The sequence below is a fragment of the Podarcis gaigeae genome (assembly GCF_964106915.1).
Source record: "Podarcis gaigeae genome assembly, chromosome: 1".
NCBI classification, from domain to species: domain Eukaryota; kingdom Metazoa; phylum Chordata; class Lepidosauria; order Squamata; family Lacertidae; genus Podarcis; species Podarcis gaigeae.
In genome coordinates, this window is record NC_139678.1 from 104,700,661 (window position 1) to 104,721,612 (window position 20,952).

A 20,952-nucleotide genomic window follows, 5' to 3' on the forward strand; every position below is an offset into this window, starting at 1 on the left:
TCCGAGGTACCACTGTATTCATATATATTTCTCCCCCTTCTTATTAGTAAGAAAATACATTTCCATTGCTCCTCTTAACTGTTTAGGGATGCTTTTAATGCTTGAAGTTTTAATTCTGTTTTTAGTCCTCTGTTGGGAGCCTCCTAGAGTGGCTGGGGAAACCTGGCCAGATGGGCGAGGTATAAATAATAAAATTATTTTATTTATTTATACATACATACATACATACACACACACACACACTTGCTGTTTTCTCATAGAACTGTGTAAATGGATTCCGTGTTTGACATACTATGTCAATTATATATGTTCAAAATACTCGAGACACTATGGGAGCAACTGAAATACATTTTAGAGCTGTAGCATAAAAGTCAGTATCCAACAATGACCATAATCTTTGCTTCTAAATATAACATCAGTCAGAAAATATTGTAAACTCAGTGCCAGGAATTTCCTTCCAGTGTCATATTGGTACCTTGAGATTTTCAAGATTTTATTTCCTTATAATGGTTTACAAGTGGGACCTGCAGAAAAGCATGACAAAGTGGAATGTTTCAGTTCAGGATTCCAGCCTGTCAGCCACAGAATCTTCCTACAATTTTTTTTTTTATTTAACAAAATTTGTAACCCATTTAACTGTGTATAACACTTCGAAACAGTTTACGAAGTGTATAAAATATACATTAAGATTGTCAGTAAAATAAATAATAATTCTATGTTAAAACAGGGCTATAAAAAGCAAGATGAATAAAAAGCACATTCTCCCTTGCTTTCCAATCCAGCCTTCTACCAGTCAGCCAACATTCAGTGGTCATATTGAACATGCTCAGACATAACTGGAAACAGAACGTAATATACTTTGGCATCCCAATGTACAAAGTGATATATAGATGTCATTTTGCACAGGATGACAAGTGCTGACATAAGAGAAACAGCATGTGGTATAAGGGAACTGTGGCATCTGCCTGTCCTTTTGGGCTATGCACCAGTTTTACTACAAGGGAAGTTGTTGCATGTGTGCTCTGTAAACGTTCCTTAAAATAACATTTTCTGAAAGGGTTTTTCATGATTTTCAAACAATACTGTCTGGAATTTGAAAGTTGGCCCCAGCTAGTGATGGGTAAACTGCTCAGTTCTCCTTGAAATTTGCTCTTTTTTTTACAGTTCAATAAATTGAAGCAGGGGGGCATTGAAAACTGCAACTCCCTTCTTTTGTAGCAGCGAAGGACACTTGAATCATGCATTCAGGATGCAGTCTGTAAGGACTGCCCAGCCATCTCCACTGCCATTTCCCCTTCACCACCATGAGCAAACTTGGTTGGGAGCAGGAGACAACGGGTTGGCTGAATGAATCCATTATGAGTCAGAGCCAAACACCACATTTTCAAACTGCCCTAATTATATACTGCTGACCTTAGTAGCTCAAACCACCAATGCATGCTGCAAAGATGGGACTCATTTCTCTTCCTATTCAGGGGTTGGTATGAATGGGAAAGCATCAATTCCTTTAGCTTAAAGTAATAACACAACAGTAACAACGATCTGATACGGCAGTCGCCAGCATTTTACTGCCACTGGCCACATTTGGAATTTTTGCGAAAGTGCTGCAAGTGCCACTCTCAAAATGGCTGCCATGGGGACATAACATGTCACAAAATGTTGCTGTGGGAGATGGCATTTCACAGAATGGCTGCCATGGAAGCATAACGTAACACCAAATGGCAGCTCATTTCTGACAATACACAGGGATCATGTCATGTGTTTCCATGTGAAAAGGAATCATGTTCATGCTTCATTTTACTAGAATTGAGAAATAAGCCTGTGGACAATAAACATTATGAATTTCATTCTAGTCCACTCAGTGTTAGTCAAAAGCAGAATGGCAGAATCTAAACTGTTCCTGCAGACTCAGAGAAACCCAGCATGTTCAAAAAGTGTAGGTATTTGTAATGTGGGGAGTACTTGGGGTAGCAAACCAGCATACACTAATTAGGTAATGTGACATAAAAGCTGGCTTGAAATAGTTGTGCAACTCAGCCTTTCTGAGGCATTCTCATGCTCCTGGGATTAAAATGCCGCACTTCTTCATTAGCTAAGATGAAAGCTTAAATAGTCTCCTATCTTAGCTGAGGCTAAAGCAATTACATTTGTGTTTTAGCCTTGTGCATAGTCATAGATCTTCTGTTCTGAAGCCAAAAGTTCTACCTCATTGAATGCAATAATTTGTATTTAATCATTTATATGTTGGCAATTTGGATGACCTTTTCATAGCTGTCAACTTTTCCCTTTTCTTGCAAGGAATCCTATTCAGAATAAGGGAATTTCCCTTAAAAAAAGGGAAATGTTGGCAGCTATGCCTTTTCAGTAGGAAAAATGCTTGTTAACAATAAGAGACAGAAAAAGAATAACTGCTAGGGTCCTCATGTAAAAAATGGTAATCTAGAAACAAAAAGTAAAAGCTAAAATGCCATCCTACTATTTATGAATGTAACAAAGTATTTTGTCAGTATTCCAGGTCATATTTTCATTTCAGTTGTGATCAGTGTGGTGTAGTGGTTAGAGTGTTGGACTATGATCTGGGAGACTCCTGTTCAAATCCTGGCTGAGCCATGAAGCTCACAGGCTACAAAGAGGGTCCTTAACAAAATATTCCAACTTTGGTTTCATATGGAAGAGTAACATAGATATAAATACATTTTTTAAAAAACTAAAATAAAATTTTACTGTGTTTCTCCAGACTCTTAACAGGCATGTTCCTGTTTATGCCTCCAGCAAGTCTGAAAAAGGCAGCAGGGATAGCCAACATGGTGCTCTTCAGCTGCTCTTCAGTTATAGTTCCCATCCACATCAGAAGGGCCCCATGTTGGTTATCCCTGATATAAAGAGTAGAAGAAGTATGGAAAATAGGAAAAGGAATACTGTAGCTGTTGCTTTCCCTTTTACTTCTTCTGAAACAACCCTATTAAGGTGGGGTTTTTTAATGGTAAAGGACCCCTGCTCTTCGGCTTGTCAATCAGTCGGAAACATCCCTATATATTGCAGGGAAAAGAGAGAGGTGGGTTTTTTTTAACCTTATAGTGTGCATCCCTCCAACCCTAATCTCCCTTTAAGAATATTTACTATAAGCCAATTCCATTTCTCTCCCTGCCTCTTTTTTGTTTTTCCTCAACCAACAACCTAACACCTATTTAAACATAGATATCGCTATACAGAAAATGGTTTGTGCAGTTGTCTTCTCATATGCTATTAAAACTCAGTCTGAATTGCTAGCGCATATGTCAACATGGGAAGTAGCACATAAAATTAAGATAACTTTCATAATGCGGTGCATCGGATGATTGTTAATGTAAACATATAGCTTGCAACAAAACTTGTCTTCCTAAGTGCAATTAGAATGTGTTCGGGGATAGACATTATTAGTATATAGACTCTGTTAAATCTTAATAGGGCCATTAACTTAATGAAAGCAAGAAAAAGTGTCTGTCACCATAACTTCGTAATGAACCAATTCTTTTCTTCCTTGTTAAAAAGAATCTACAGAAAATAAAAGAACATACAAAAAGGAGATGAACATTAATCATCTGGTTTAGTTCCCTAATACAGTAAAGAAAGCCAGTACTTAAGACAATGGCATGGTAAATTAGAGAGAATATATTGTTATTCTGTACAACAGGCCCTTATAAATGTTGAGTAGCATTATGTCATTATAATCACCATAATAGTTATTATTAGCTTTTAAACTGAACATTTTGTCAAAGAAAAAGTCCAATAAAAAGTATAATTCCAAATGAGAAAAGGTGACATCTGGCACACTAGTGAAATCGTTTTGGCTTTGAGAAGTGTATCTGTGCAACCCAAATCAAGCTGACAGAGAATGACATCACTTGTATGAACAGAAAACATTCAGACAGTGCTAGGTAGCAGAGGTGCAAGTGACCAGCAGTTAAGGCAAAATTGGATTGATGCTAGATGTTAAAGGTCATGTGTGATTACTACCAAAAACGATAACCCTGCAGCTCCTCCTGATAACCACCTCCCATCTTGCCACAGTATTCTGCACCATCTGAAGTTTCTAAGCACTTCTCAAAGGCAGCCCCACACAGAGTGCATTGCAGTAACACAATCGAGATGTGAGTTGGACATGACAGCCACTCACTAAATACACCCACAAGAACAGACCTTTCTGTTGTGGTTCCCCATTTGTGGAATGTTCTCACCATAGAGTCTCACCTAGCACCATCACCTTTAGGTGCCAGGCAAAAACTTTCCTCTATAACCAGGCCTTGGGCTTTATGGCCTTTTTGAAGTGGGCCAGGTTGTTTTTAATATACTGGGATAGTTTCCTTCCCTTGATTTTAATGTATCCGGGTTTGGTTGTAAGTCACTTTAGGTTGCCTTGAGCAAGATAAAGCGACTAACAAGTTTTAGTGTTATAATACATGAATTACTTTCACAGAATTCAGTTTGCAATATCTTACGTATAAGCAGTTGTCCATTGTGGTGCTGTGCCTCAAAACTCTCCTCCAAATGAACTCTGACTATTCCCCTTTCCCTGCTTTTTCCACTGGTGACTTAAAGCATTTGAATATTATGTTGTATTGTGGTATACTGGGGTGGGGAGTATATTTGTTCTATCTGCTGGTTGTGTGGTGCAATTGAAATCATGGTTACCCAGAAGTCAGCAACATGGAGCTCATTAGGCCTTACTTCATTGTGCACTAGCCTTTAAAACTGACTTGATTTCACTGTTGCTTTTAGCTCAGCATTTCATTTTGAACACTCCAACATTGGGGCCAGAATAATAGCTTACCTTAAAAATAATAATCATAATCATAAACAAATGCGCAGGTCTTAAAACAGTTTACTTGAGACCATATACACATGAGACCTTCATACACATATCTATTCCAGAATAACTTGATTGAATAGTGTCACCTTTTCATTTCAGAGACATGAATCATGCTAGAATTTCCTGTATTATTTAAATATGTATGACCTCCTGAATGGTTTAAATAGTTATGAATATCCCATACGATTTTGGGCACCTTCTTTCTGACATCCAGATTGTGAAAAGACCATGTCGGGAGCTCTGTGTGCATTGCAGGGCTTCAGGACAAACTCTGAAAATGTTTTGAAATGAGGCTGTTTACACAGTGATGTTCCTATATACCTTTTATCACAATTTTATGAGAATAGCATGTGCTATTATTATCACTTTGCTTTGTAAAATGTATTTGCAAAACTAAATTTGTCTAGCTTATAAAGCAATAAAGCTGAAGTTAGATGAATAGCGTTAGCTGGTTGCCCAAAGTAGAGTAAACATATTTATTACAGTAAACAGAAAAAGGGATAATTAAAAGCAATAAAACACTGAAGGGGTATGAGAAAAGTTTAAGGCAGCAATATATTTAAAAGCCTACAGGAAAAATTTCTAAAATGTTTTAAAAGGACGTTTTCCATATCTTAGATTCACCTATCCGAGACCCGGTCCCCATAAAACAGGCGTTTTCCCCCATATTTTTTTTAAGCAGGTCTTTGTGAAATGTTATTTGCTATTTGTTAACACTGCAGTTTCAGAAATTAAAGTATGAAGAATGTGGATGCAGTCTACATAGCTAAATTGGTTACAAGTTGATTACAGGTTCTGGTGCATTGAGTGGACAAGACTAATAGTGGGTCTTACAGTCAAGAAGGCAGTTTCTGCTTGTGCTGTAGAGGGAAGTGGAGGACACATGGGGCTTGTCAACCTGGGAAGGTAGCCCATCTGGGAGAAGGAATACTCTGCCTTGCTGGGAGAAGGAAAGGATTTGGAGTCAACCCTACACAAATCCAAAGTGTAGTCTCTAAGACAGTTGGATTGCATCTTGTACGCTCCTTGCAGCAGCAACTGCAACAAATACACCTTTTTGCCACTAATAGGCAATCTTATGTTGATCCTAATAATTATGCATTACTGTCCATAGCTTTCCACAGTAACAGGTATGCAGATGTTTCAGGGAGACTAGCTAAAAGTGTAAATCCATACCAAGCAGGCATTCTTTGCTGCATAGACCCATTGCATAGTATTCACACTGTTACTGAAATTGTATATATTTGTTAAGAGCTCCGTTATCCCAAGGGGAGCATTTTCAGTTATTGTCGTAGAACTTACTCGAAAGAAAAGTTCATGGAAACAAGTGGGATTACTTTCAAATAATTTATTTAGATAGCAATCTGCACTGCTGGGGCTCGTGGTGTTCGGATGCTGGGCTCCACTGGCAAAGGGGCTGTGCTTCGATTGTATAAGCCCCAACATACTCCTTTGGTCCAGGATGACCAAGTATAACATTCCTAAAAGCTGAGAAGCTAGAGCATCACTGGGGAACTTTTAAGTCTGAGGGCTGCATTCCCTTGTGACAAAACTTCCAAATGCCGCATACCAATGTTGCTGAGGGGCAAAAGTGGACAGATCAATGGATGTGACTCTTTGTATAGTAGCCATGCAAAGGTCAGAGGCTTCTACACATTTTCACATCACTTCATCCAGGCAAGCGAGAAGCATTACCACAGTTCAATGACACATTCTAACCAGGCATTCGTGGATAGTGTGGAACATAGCTGTGAGGTGTGTGGTCTCTGGGGAGCAGTTCCCCACCACTGGGCTAGAGTTTGGACCTTGTACTCCTCATATACTCAATTACCCTAACTTGTGCTTCCATATACTTGTACATTTCTAAAACACTTCTAATTACATGACTTTCTTGCAAAGCCAGCTACTAATATTAAGGTTCACATAATGTTAAGCCAGTCTTTCCAGGGAAGGTCTTCTTAACAACTGCATACAACTCGTAGAATCTCTTTCACCCTTCGTTTATTATGGTCTATTGAGCATGAAGCATAGAAGACGCCAGGTTCCACATCTGTGATACGAAGGATGATAAATGGGCATGGTGTCTCTCAACACCCAATTCTCGCTAAGACCTCTTGTGAACTGAAGTTTAGTCAAAGGAAAACCACTAGCAAAACTTGTGTAAATGTTTACTGAGCCTTCCCAGGAGCTGGAATCGAATCCAATTGCCCCTAAAAGGCAACACAGTGTACCAAGGAAGCTGTCGATTTATTTTGCGGCCTGCTTCAGTTTGCAGGGTTGCAGCAACTATATAGCTCAGCAACAGTGATGGAAGCTGTCTGCATTAACAGCAACACAGAGATAATTATGCAACTCCTTTCTATGAATGCAGTGCTAGAATTGTGTATCGTGCTGCAGATACCATTTAAATTGGAAAGTATTATCAGACAATCCTAATGCACATATACAAATAATAATGCCCATTCCCTTTCCCAAACAAGTTGAGCCCTGCTGTCACATCACATTTGTCACAAAATCATGTTATATAAGAACAACTTGATAGTGCAGGAGAAGCCTTTGTGAAGAGCCATCATTTCCCTTTCACAGCAAAATACAAAAACTGCTCCAAGGACACTCTTTTGTGGTGGGAGGGGAAAGCTTCACCAAGAAATGCAATTATACATAGCCTGCATACAATTGCAACAGCATGCTTCTTTCATACTACCTTCTCTAAGATAACTGAAGCTCCAGATATCATGCAAAATTGCATTAATGAAAGCTTAGACCGTAAAAAGCAGTGCATCCCTTAGTCATGACAGTACACTCAAGTTTGAAGACAAACACTTAATTGTTGCCTAAAGCAGTGTGACATAAATGTCATTCCCTCCCCTCCCAATAAGGTGTAACGAATCAGAATGCCTTGGAATGATTAGTTTAATAGGTTGTTGATTTAAATAGCGCTCTAATTCTAGCCTTAACACATTTCTCTAGTCAGCCCCTTTTACTGGTGAGCGGATCATTTAATACTTTATGCCACTTCCAGCTGCCTGCTGTGGTTGAGTCTTCTCCCTGAAAATTGTTTTCTCTGAGGCTCTAACATAGCTCTTTTCTCTGTGATATTCTGAAGCAAAAAGATTTCCACCTTCAAGGTTTACTCTAAAAATGTATCATACACACCTAATTTAAATAATTAAAGGGGTTTTTTGTAAGTGAAAAAAATGCATACAATTACAGTGTTTTAGAAGACTGGTTTTTTTGCTTGAGATAGAAGGAACTAGCAATGAATAAGCCCCTTTGTGTGTCAAAATTTGATTTCGTTTTTCTCATATTCACTACTTACTTTCTTCTTGGAGTGTTTTGCATTTTGTCATGACTAATTTCTAAGGGAAATCTGAGCAAAGTTTGCTAAGAAATGGTGTGTATACACACACAGACACACATATGACCTCCTTTCTTTCCTGTAACTTCACTTTCCTTAAATCTCTTCTCTGGAAGTCTTGAAATGTACTTTCTCTTTCACAGTTTGTTTGGGCACCTGTTTAATGGTGTTAGGTAAAGGTAAAGGGACCCTGACAGTTAAGTCCAGCTGCGAACAACTCTGGGGTTGCGGTGCTCATCTCGCTTTACAGGGAGCCAGCGTTTGTCCGCTCCGCAGTCAGTTTTTCTGGGTCATGTGGCCAGCATGACTAAGCCGCTTCTGGTGCAACAGAACAGCGACACCAGAGCAGCGCACGGAAACACTGTTTACCTTCCCGCCGGAGCGGTACTTATTAAACTACTTGCACTTTTGGGTGTGCTTTTGAACTGCTAGGTTGGCAGGAGCTGGGACCGAGCAACAGGAGCTCACCCTGTTGCAGGGATTAGAATCGCCAACCACAACGACACCTGCGTCCCTTTAAGGGTGTTATCCATCCTTAATAAGTAGCTCTACATAGATTTGGGAATTACTTTAGGATTATTTGGGGTAATGCTGTAGAATCAGCATGAATCATTCAGTACCTAGTTTTTTGCACTAAAATGCCTTTTTTGCAGCTATATATTTTTACTTGCTGATCGTTATTTCTCATTTTCCTTCTGTGCTGCTTTTAGCCCATCTGTAGCATACATGCATGAAGAGCAGCACAGGAACAATGGGGACACAATACAGTGGTACCTCGGGTTACATACGCTTCAGGTTACATACGCTTCAGGTTACAGACTCCGCTAACCCAGAAATATTACCTCGGGTTAAGAACTTCAAGATGAGAACAGAAATCGTGCTCCGGCGGCAGCAGGAGGCCCCATTAGCTAAAGTGGTGCTTCAGGTTAAGAACAGTTTCAGGTTAAGAACGGACCTCCGGAACAGATTAAGTACTTAACCCGAGGTACCACTGTACATGGTGGTACAGCTCACATGTAACTAAGGTGAATGGTTGTGCATTTACTCATAGCAGAAATTGTAGCGGCTTCAATCCTTTCCCAGCCCTGCTGCTTTCGTGCTCCCTAGGACCAAGGTGTTATAGCCAAACCTGGAGTTGTGGTTTGTCTTGTTGTGGTTTATTTGGAGCGAGATAAATCACAAGCCCAGCTTCAAATCTAATGCTAAGCCAATCTATGGCTTCGCTCTGGATATCAGGACCAAGGGAGGAGCTAAGTGGCTACAATTTCTGCGTTGAGTAGCCTCATACTCATTTAAGCCATGGTTTGGCTTAGCATTACATGCAAACTGGATCACAGTCAATAGCTTTTGCTTCTTGGCATACTAAAGTGAAAAAATCACATTGATGGTAGTACCTCTTAAAGCATTTGGGGGGGGAAGTGTAATGCAACAGAAAGGGAAATGATCTACTATTTGGGGATACAATCTGGAATCAGTTTTTCCCCTATTCTCTTTTCTCTCTTTTTCTTTTTGTTCAAGGATGGGAGGGTAATTATGTTCAACTTCTTCTCAGATTTTACTCGATCGATGACCACAGTCATACAGAATAAGCAGCAAACTAAACACTGAGACATGGGATGCGGGTGGCGCTGTGGGTTAAATCACAGAACCTAGGACTTGCTGATCAGAAGGTCGGCGGTTCGAATCCCCGTGACGGGGTGAGTTCCCGTTGCTCTGTCCCTGCTCCTGCCCACCTAGCAGTTCGAAAGCACTCTTAAGTGCAAGTAGATAAATAGCGGGAAGGTAAACGGTGTTTCCGTGTGCTGCGCTGGTGGTGGCTCACCAGCTAAAGCTTCGTCACGCTGGTCACGTGACGCAGAAGTGTCTTGGGACGGCGCCGGCTCACGGCCTCTAGAGCGAGATGAGCACGCAACCCTAGAGTCGGACATGACTGGCCCGTACAGGCAGGGGTGCCTTTACCTTTACCTTAAACACTGAGACATCTCAGTTCTACCCTTGTTTGGCATTAGCCAAAAAACAGAAGTAAGGTGAACTTATACTTGGCCTCACAAGAATATCGTGGCCTTGGTTGGTTTTATTTCTAATAACTGCTTGTATTTTGCTTGTGGTGATGAAACCCATGGAATGTTTGTGAGCTGAACTGTTCAACTTAGTCCAGGCATTCAATGTTAAACTTTCCAGGAAGCAAACGTATCAGAAACTTCACAGAGGAGACATGGAAATAGGAGATAGGTAGGTGCTTTGAGCATAGCTGAAATCACTTAAGGTATGGGCGAGCAATCTTGTGACTGGCCTGGTTGTGGGATGAATTGTGATAATGCCTCTTGGTTTCCTGGATTAGAGAGGTATATGCATATGCACCTCTGACTTTTGCAGGGCTGGAAATATAGAAAGGTAAGAGTCACAAACATTTTGCCACTCAGTTTTTGCCTCTAGCCTGCCCACCACTGCCTTGTGGCCCCTGGAATACTACAGATGCACTAAGATAATGCTCAGGCCAAAAATTTTTCCCTGGCCCTAACATCAGAAAGAGCTTGGTGCTATGAGGGGACTGAAATAGGTGTCTGATGAAGTAACAGGCAAGCTATATATAAAAAAAGGAGACAAAGAGGGCTGAAAGCAGAGCCTAGGAACAAGCAGGACTGTGCACTGTTGGCATGAAGGAAGTGGACAGGCAAAAGGGAGGATTGGCAAGCTGGGGACTCTGGGCCATAGAGCATCAGGTTGTTAGCTTTACTCATCTGAACAGGGTTTTGTCAGTAGTTGCTTCCAAAGTCACAGCAGCATTGTGGCTGGATAACCTGAAGGGGAGACAACAGCGACCTGTTGAGGGGAGAGCTCACAGTTCTACTTTTACATACAGTGGTACCTCGGGTTACAGACACTTCAGGTTACAGATGCTTCAGGTTACAGACTCTGCTAGCCCAGAAATAGTACCACGGGTTAAGAACTTTGCTTCAGGCTGAGAACAGAAATCACGTGGCGGCAGCAGCAGGAGGCCCCATTAGTTAAAGTGGCACCTCAGGTTAAGAACAGTTTCAGGTTAAGAATGGACCTCCAGAATGAATTAAGTTCTTAACCTGAGGTACCACTGTACTCATGAAATGAACTAGCTAGTTCCTTGGCTGCAGGCGCCAAATCATTATGCAGCCAGAGCCTCAGGAATATGACAATTGCAGAGGGTTGCACATGCCCTAACACCCTGCCACAAACAAATCCATTACTAAAACGATTACCGTAAATAGGATCACTAACTACTTGAATGACTTAGGAATTATTTGTTACTCCTTAGAGACAGATAGTATGTGGTTTCCTTCTTTTATGAACAGCATCAATGAAAGTGCCTTCTCACTTTTAATCCACTCCAGCTTTATCTCACTGTTTTCTTACATCTAACCTGCAAGCTTGTACCTAATATCTAACGATGTGGTGTTCATTTTCCACTCATTCATTTTATAGCAAACCTTTAGTAATGAGATTTCTAGCTGAATGTAGATCTAGAGAGGCTGGAGCTGATGGTCCTCTTGTTGGCATAATAGCCCAAATCCAATGTAGCTATAACTAATGAACAGCAGCAAATAAAGGACCTGGCTTGGCAAGACTAAAAGGTAAAGGTAAAGGGACCTCTGACCATTAGGACCAGTCGCAGACGACTCTGGGGTTGCGGTGCTCATCTCACTTTATTGGCCGAGGGAGCCGGCGTACGGCTTCCGGGTCATGTGGCCAGCATGACTAAGCCGCTTCTGGCAAACCAGAGCGGTGCACGGAAACGCCGGAGCGGTACCTATTTATCTACTTGCACTTTGAGGTGCTTTTGAACTGCTATGTTGGCAGGAGCAGGGACCGAGCAACAGGAGCTCAGCCTGTCGCGGGGATTTGAACCATTGACCTTCCGATCGGCAAGCCCTAGGCTCAGAGTAATTACTACTCAGAGTAATTGCTCTGTGTCTAAAATTAATTTCTACCCAACCTGTTGTGCTATGTTGTTCTTTTATGTGATAATTTCATAAACAAAATTTAAGAGTGGGCAAAAAGCTGGGCTTTGATATAATTTATATTCATTTGGAAAATAATTACAAAAAATCCCACTTGCATATAATTGCATGCATGTATCTTTCCTCCCCAAGTGATGGGTTTCCTTAGGTGAACAGTAGATCTTCCCCAGCAGTCATTTTGTAACATTTTCTTTACCAAGCTTTTATACAAAGTCATTTGAGCAGCTCTTGTGCCAGCCTAGTTGTGTTCCCAAAATGGTTGGGACTACATTAGCCATGTTTGGCTACTGTCAGGGAGGATGCTGCCCGTTAAGTCCAGTCATGGGCAACTCTAGAGTTGGGGCGCTCATCTCGCTTTACTAGCCGAGGGAGCCGTCGTTTGTCTGCAGACAGTTTTTCCAGGTCCATGTGGCCAGCATGACTAAGCTGCTTCTGGTGAAACCAGAGCAGCACATGGAAACACCGTTAACCTTTCCGCCGGAGTGGTACATATTTATCTACTTGCACTTTTTTGACGTGCTTTCGAATTGCTAGGTTGGCAGAAGCAGGGACCGAGCAACGGGAGCTCACCCCATTGCGGGGATTTGAACCACCGACCTTCTGATCGGCAAGCTCTAAGCTCTGTGGTTTAGACCACAGCGCCACCCGTGGGGGAAGGATCAGATCATGTGGAAAATGAACATAATATTTTAGCCGCAGTTGATTCATTTTCAGCTTTGAATTCTTGTAAAAAAGTGCCCCTAGAAATTCTGTTGTTGCATCCATAATCTAGGTTCAAGGTGCCATTTTGCTCCTGGCTTTCATATCTCTCTTTCTACCACTGATTGGAATTCTAACCAAAGTATGACTCTCCTCTCCTTTCAATAAGTATGTGACTTCTTTGTTTTTGATCAGTTTTCAATTCTAGGTAACAGTAATTCTGATTTCAGCACATTACTGCATGAACTGAGTCTCCAAGAAGTACAGTGCCATATGCCAGCTGTGCATTAATAATATATTCTTATTGTGATTAATATTTATGCATTTATTGGGGTGGGGCAGCAATTGATGAAGTCTGCACCATGCCTTGAATCCTCACGACAAGCTGCTTTGTTATATGTGGAAGCTAGTTTCATGTGGTGTTTCTATCATGTGAATCATTGCCATGTTCCACTGTCGTAAAGAGACCTAGTGGATTAAATATGAACCAAATCATTTTATTTTCAAGTTTCTGACCAAGCTCTTGTTTGCCTTTGAACTTGTAGGGATGACTTGTCAAGCCAGAACATCCTACACAGAAGATGAAGTTCTTTGGGGCCATCGTTTCTTCCCTGTTATTTCCTTAGAGGAAGGATTCTTCAAAGTAGACTATTCCCAGTTCCATGCAACGTTTGAAGTCCCTACAGCACCTTACAGTGTGAAAGAACAGGAAGAAATGCTCCTTATGTCCTCCCCATTAATAGCACCAGCTGTAAGTAACAGTAAAGAAAGGAATAATTCTGTAGAATGTCTAGATGGCATAGATGACATTGGTACAAAGCTACCGTCAAAACTGCAGAAAATGACTGGAAGGGATGACTTTCCTAAAAAACTGCTGAGGATGAGTTCTACCACTTCGGAAAAAGCCTACAGCATGGGGGACCTACCTTTGAAACTCCAGCGAATAAGTTCTGTCCCTGGCAACTCAGAAGAGAAACTGGTATCTAAAACCACAAAAATGTTGTCAGATCCTATGAGCCAGTCTATGGCAGACTTGCCACCGAAACTTCAAAGATTATCCGGAGGAGGAGGAGGAGGTAGAATGGAAGGAAACCTCCCCCCAAAACTGAGGAAAATGAATTCTGATCGGTTTACATAACATGAACAGACATATTAGGTATTATTTCAAGTTTGAATTGCCATTCAATCTAATTGAGCAGGAAAGCATACACGTTGAAAATTGCATTTGATGACTGGTTTTCCTTAAGAGTTACATGCACTCTGGGACAACTGTATTCCCCCAAATTAAGGACTCTTGTTGAATTATACAATAAAATACATGAACTTCAGTATAGGACCATATGAAAGCTAACAAGCTAATATTAATCGGCATGTAATATCACCACAAGCATGCAATAATAGTGTGCAAATTTTGCATATAGTTTTATGGCATGGTTCTTACTATATTTATACTGTATATTATGGGCAGGGAGTGTAAATGGGGTGTTATTCTCCTATATTTCTTAAGCGTTAAGTAGTAGATAAAACATCCAAGTGGGTTACTAACAGGGCAGGTTATACATTTGTTTATAATGGGCACAATCCAGCCAAAGTTAAACATTTGAGGCATGATCCATCTGCCCATTGCAATCTTCCCAGCCTCTCAGCATGTGGAGAGGTCATCTGCTGCCAAGCCTCCTTCCCTTTCCCCACCCCCTGTAGGTGGAGAACTATGCAGAAGTGCACATAAAGGACAATTTGGAGCAGTCGCTTTCTTAAAATTTAAGTAAGACCTTAGATGGTTTCTATTTCCATCAATGGAAATTATAAATGTTTCATGTTGACTGAATCATGCCCAGTACCTTTTTACTCTCCTGATGTAAACTGTGATGTTTCGTTCAGACAGTTAAAGTGCATGTTTCTTTGTTAGATTCAGGCTATCAGTATTAGGAATAATGAACACCAATACTTTTAGCCTTAATCTCCTAACTTTATTGTTTACTTTTAACAGTTTCCTCCACTTCTTTGGGAGGGAGAGCTACAGAGATCCCTGAGCCCATGCTTTATATTAAACAAAAAAAAGTGCAATGGGCTTAATGTGTGCAAAATAAGGACAGGTTTCCATTTTAGACACAGTGCATAAAAACCCAAAGAATGTAAGAGTGATAGGTGCTTAGAATCCTAGAACTGTAGAGTTGGAAGGGGCCACGAGGGTCATCTAGTCCAACCCCCTGCAATGCAGGAATCTTTCATCCAATGTGGGGCTCAAACCCACAACCCGGGGAGATTAAGAGTCTCATCCTCTACTGATAGCTTGAATAATATGAAACAAGTTCTAAGAGTGAAGTAAAGTTCAAAAAGAGAGATATTTTCTTGATTTATTATGCTGATTGCTTCATCTTGCCTAAATCACCAATCCCCTACTGGGGATTGTAGTGCTTTTGACTACATCTTCCACCATCCCTGACTATTGGCCATGCTGCCTGGGGCTTATGGTAGTTGTAGTCCAAAATATGTAGTGGCGCCTGCCCTGTGGAATGCCCTCCCCTCAGATGTCAAAGAGATAAACAACTACCTGACATTAAGAAGACATCTTTAATGTGTGACATCTTAGTGTATTTTTGGTCTTTGTGGAAGCCGCCCAGATTGGCTGGGGAAACACAGCCAGATGGGTGGGGTACAAATAATAAAATAAATTATTATTATTATTATTATTATTATTATTATTATTATTATTATTATTATTATTAGTGGAGGGCACCAGTTTGGAAAAGGCTGCACTTAAATAGATTATTATTCTTTCCATAACTTGTACAAGGCTCCGAAGAACAAGTTAGAATAAAGTTGGATTTAGACAACTGAGAGCCTCTCAGTAACTGCTTAGAAACTTAATGTGTAGCATCTAAAATCCTGGGAGAAGTGTTTGACTTTAACAACGGTAGCCAGTGTAGTGTTCTCAAGATGATGTTGGGCTACAACTTTCATCACCCCTGATCATTAGCCATGCTGGCTGGGATGGGGAAAGTTGTAGTCCCGGCATCCCCAAACTCAGCCCTCCAGCTGTTTTGGGACTACAGTTCCCATCATCCCTGACCACTAGTCCTGTTAGCTAGGGATGACGGGAGTTGTAGTCCCAAAACAGCTGGAGGGCCGAGTTTGGGGGTGCCTGTTGTAGTCAAAAATTGTCAGAAGAGCACTATGTTAGCTACCACTGCCTGTAACCACTGCCATTTTCCATTCAGATGCGGAATGGAAATTCAGAAGAAAATTCATTTTCCAGGGTTGGGATTGTTTAATTCCACCTAATAAAGAAATCAGTGGTTGAGATGGGGGTTCACCCAATGCTGTAAAGCAGCATTGATGGGTGCACAGAAGCCAGGATGAAGAATTCTTGGAGGCCCAACAGATACTGTCATGATCTGTGGAATTTCAACAGAAACCCAACCATAATGGCAGTAGGGGCACCAATAGGAGGTGTTTCTACCAATTCCTATTTAGGAGAAACTTAGCTATAAAAGCACAAGCCTTTTGTTCTTTGCAATCTTAGACAAGGCAAAATATAGCACTGAGCTCTTAGGGTTTTTTCCCCCTAGTTAACAAGAATCTTGCATGTTCAATTGTTTTGTGAAATTCATATAATTCTGAAGCATTAGTGTTCAATAATCGCCTGGAAGTCATAAGCTGAACCTCCCCTGCACTGAGACAAGAGCCACAGTCCTAAGAATAGGATTGCTAATTGGAGTAATACAAGTAGCCCATAATATATAGCCTACAATAATTCCGTTTACAGTGTGCTGCACACATAAGACATCAGGGATCAAGGTGAATCATGCCAGAGGTGCCTGTCGGACCAGGAAAATGTTTAATAAAACCCAGCTGGCTTAATTATAGAAATTGTTCTACATGCTATGGGGAAAGACAAATAAATGAGATTATCTGGCCAAGGGCAAAACTTTCCCAATAATATATTGCCCTTGCTTTTCATGCTTGGGGCTTGACTGATCATCTTAAGTACCAAAACAAAAACGCTACTATTGATATCAATGCATGATCTTTAGCCAGTATTCAAAGAGACACACTAGGTGATCCCAAGGGCTTGCGTCCAACTAGAATAAAAGTTCACTGCCTCTGCCCTCTTTTCATTTGCAGATTCCGATTTTAAAATTGGTCTCAGTTTGCCAAAATATGAAATGAGGGAATGCAGCAAGAGAAACAGAAGTGCAGTGCTAGCTGTGTAGCTATTCAGATCTAGATCTTACTCTGCTGTCATGGGGTAGATCTGAAAGAAAATGACAACAAATTCAGAACACAGCAAATTTCCGTGATCTGTACAGTGGAACCTTGAGTTGTGGACGTAATCCATCCTGGAGGCACGTCCGCAACTCGAACTGATCACATCCAGAAGCGCTGCGTGTGCGCATGCACGCAGTGCGAATTAGCACTTCTGCACATTTGCGACCGGTAAAACCCGGAAGTAACCATTCCAGTACTTCCGGGTTGCCGCAGGACGCAACTTGAAAAGACGTAACCTGAAGCAGATGCAACATGAGGTATACCAGTTTTTAAATGGCAAACATTTAGTTTGCTTTTAATTTGGACTTGTATTTATAATGTTGAAAAATAAAGGAAATGTTAGATTTTTATTTTTTGCAAATAATATTAGGAGAATTTGCCTGACCACACCCGTCCCCATCCCCCGTTTGCTTTGAGCCCAAATGCGACATAGATGGGAATTGTCTTTTACATCCTGGAGAAAAGGTTTTGTGCTGATTATCTGAACTGAGCAATTTTTATTTGTTTAAAGTACAGTACTACAAACAGAGGGCTAATTCCACAGATGAATGTGCATCACTTGATCTCTCATCAGTTGACGAATTTCACCTGAACTTGTGAACATCCACAAACGAAACGTTCTGGCTCAGTTGCAGCAAACCACTTACATAAGAGGGATTTCCTATTTCTCTCTCCCTTTGGCAGTCTCCCCATGCATCCAAAAAATACACTACAGAAAGGATGTGACATATGTGGGATGCTGTGGTGGGAAGAGGGAATCAGCAGAAATTTGGACTCCCTCTTATGGTTGCCCCATTGGACCCAAATCACTGTGTCCTCTGTTGGCTCTGAGGCAGGATGAAAGATGCAGGAGTGTCTGTTGCAGACATACCAGTCATTTCTAGATCTTGCCATCAAGTGCTCAACATGCATAAATGGACTCACCCTGAGTGATAATAAGATAACTGGTAGCAGTACCATGTTGATGCATATCTTCTAGAGCAGTGTTTCCCAACCTTGTGCCTCCAGATGTTTTTGGCCTACAACTCCCATCATCCCTAGCTAGCAAGACCAGTGGTCAGAGATGATGGGAGTTGTAGGCCAAAAACATCTGGAGGCACAAGGTTGGGAAACACTGTTCTAGAGCACCCTCATCGCTGTTCTTTCAATTCTTTGTATAGTATGTAGCGGTTATTCTGTGGAACAAAACAGGGTTGATTAAAACCAATGAGTACTAAATCTGTCCAAGTTTTGGATTCTGTGTGAAGCCATTTGTTTTTAATTACCTGAAAATTGGTTGGTTGGGGTGGGGTTTGTTTTGAGTGTTGGTGGGACAATAGAATATTAAAGTTATTTTATTCAAATAACATACATTTAGCTAATATGAATCCATATATACATTAGCATCTCAAAAGGGCTCTGAACCATTTGGAAAAAAGAAAAAAAAACATGAATGCGTGACCAATTCATAGCTCAATGGCAAAAATAATAGCAGATCTACCAAAACCTGAAAATAGTCAATCATTTTGTAAACTATAAGCAGTGAAAAGGAAACTATGCCACATTGCTTGTGGAGCCAAGGGGTGAAACCCAGATAACACAGGGAGATGTGTCTATCACGCTGTATTTGTACAAGCTTTGCATTTTCTTCCAACTTCGTTTACTAGTTTAAAATGTGTGAATTGAAATGCATGCTGTTCGACCTTTAAGCTCAAACTGTCAATTCATTTCACTGTGTCTGTAATTCCATGCGAAGAAACACAGCAAAAAATAGAGAACCCGTCTTGTGACCAGAATTCCGCTGTGTGAAAAACTTATACAGTTTTTTCCACACCCACCTCTTAAGAGCCTCTTTGGCAATATGTAATTTGATTTCTGTGGCATACTGTACACACATCTTAAAGAACTCACATTGTTTCTTGAAGAAAAAACGCCACTTCTCTGTACTTAAGTGTGGAGGCTGGACATTTTGTGCTACTTGCCCGTCTCATGGTTAAATGTTAACTTTATCCATGCCTCATTATTGAAACTTTAATAATGAATGAATCATCTACTATTTAATCATGTGTTAGGATCTGAGTTTGCATAGGAGTAAGAGGAGTTACTCATCTATGCAGCACAAGGCAATCTCTGTGCAGTGCAAAATAGCACGCAGAAACAGGATTGTTCTTTAGTCACTTGTGAGGATGCACAATATCTCATGGTGTTCCAAAAAAAAGTTAACTTCAATTTATTCAAAGGACCTGAAATATTAAGCTAAAATAGTTTTTCCTCCTGCTGGAATTAAGATTGTTTAGCCAACCCTGCAGCATGCACTGTGTACTTAGATTAAAATATATTTGCTTTTAATCAATACATCAAAGAGTGGTTATAAAAAAAAATGGAAGTTTTTTTTTTAGCAATTGTATATTTTTTCATTAGTAATCTTTTTTACTAGTCAAGCGGCCACTCTGGTTTCATCATTCGCTTTTCCGCCCGGCCCTAGTGCTTATGCTACCAAAACAATTCTGTCTGACTGCACAGCAGGTCTGTGTTTTTGACTGCTGAATTTATGCTTGAATTATATTGTAAATTGTACATATTCAAATTAGAATCAAGTAATTGCATTTTCTGGCATGCACTCTATAACTGTATAAATGTACAACTTTATTTGGATAATATAAAAAAAATTAACAAACTCTTGTACTCATTAATACTGCAAGCTCAGTTTTATCTAAAACTATATTAAACTTTCAGAAAATTATTGGATTTAAACACCAGTGTTTGTCTAGTTTATCTAATTATGGGCTTTTTTTAAAAAAAGCAAAAGAATATTCAGTTTGTTTTAGAAGTTGCATAGAGACTTTGGAAATAGCCTCAGAATTTGGCTAATACCATATTCTTAATAAATGAGGGGCTTACTTCCAAGTACAAGCTGTTCTGTGAGCATATATTTCTTATCTGTCACTGATGGAGTCTATTTAGATTAGTAATCAGCATTATAGTGACACCTAGTAGTGGAAAACAAGCATTACAACAAACCAAAGTAAAAATATTAAGACACTAGCCAAAAAGGAGAGACCATATCTGCCAATTCATTGAGGATACGCACAAAATAATATTGAACCCTAACCTTTCTGTTCAAAATTTATGATCAGCAGTCATATTTCCTTATTCTGTCCAAGTGTTTTACATATATTTGGCAAATACAGGAAAAGAACTCTGCTTTAAATTGTGGTGAACTGCCAGGTTCTCAGCACATAAATTGTTGAGCAACTTTCCAAACTCATTGCCGGCTGATCTGTTGTGCAAGTAGCAATCCTATTCATTTTGATGAAGGGAGTTGATCTATAATCAGGACTGGCCAAAGAGCTAATGGTCAGAGACCGTTACAGTAATCTAGGCTGCAGCAACCTCTGATCTCATTCAAGATATTTATATTTATTGCAAACCACTGAGTTTCTATTAACTTCAAATGTTTGTAGAACCACCCATGGCTCCTCTTCTGTGTTCCTTGGACAGCTGTTAGGTACCAAGTCCTGATCACATTGCTTCTATTTAATGGAAGTAGTAGTCAAAGAAGTAAACCTGCAGCTTATTTTATGCTCGTACTACTTGTTCATAGTCTGTCTTTATACCAACCTATATTGAACATTTCCTTCTGTAGCTTGCAGTACAGTTGCACCTTGGATCTCATACAGCTTAGTTGCCAAACGTTTCGACTCCCGAACGATTGAAAACCGGAAGTGAGTGTTCCTGTTTTCGAACTTTTTTTGGAAGCCGAACATCTGACGGAGCTTCCGCAGCTTCCTGCAGCCAAT

General features: G+C 40.4%; 1 protein-coding gene across 2 annotated transcripts in view; it reads left to right on the forward strand.

The window, feature by feature from the left end:
• The window catches only part of KCNJ3 (potassium inwardly rectifying channel subfamily J member 3), a 108,752-nt gene extending 94,523 nt beyond the window's left edge, over positions 1-14,229 (forward strand). For both annotated transcript variants that reach the window (XM_083710665.1, XM_083710664.1), the window contains exon 4: positions 13,447-14,229. In XM_083710665.1, coding sequence (XP_083566791.1) covers positions 13,447-14,039 — 593 coding nt within the window. In that variant the 3' untranslated portion in view covers positions 14,040-14,229. The remainder of the gene's footprint in view (positions 1-13,446) is intronic.
• The last annotated feature ends 6,723 nt before the right edge of the window (positions 14,230-20,952 follow it).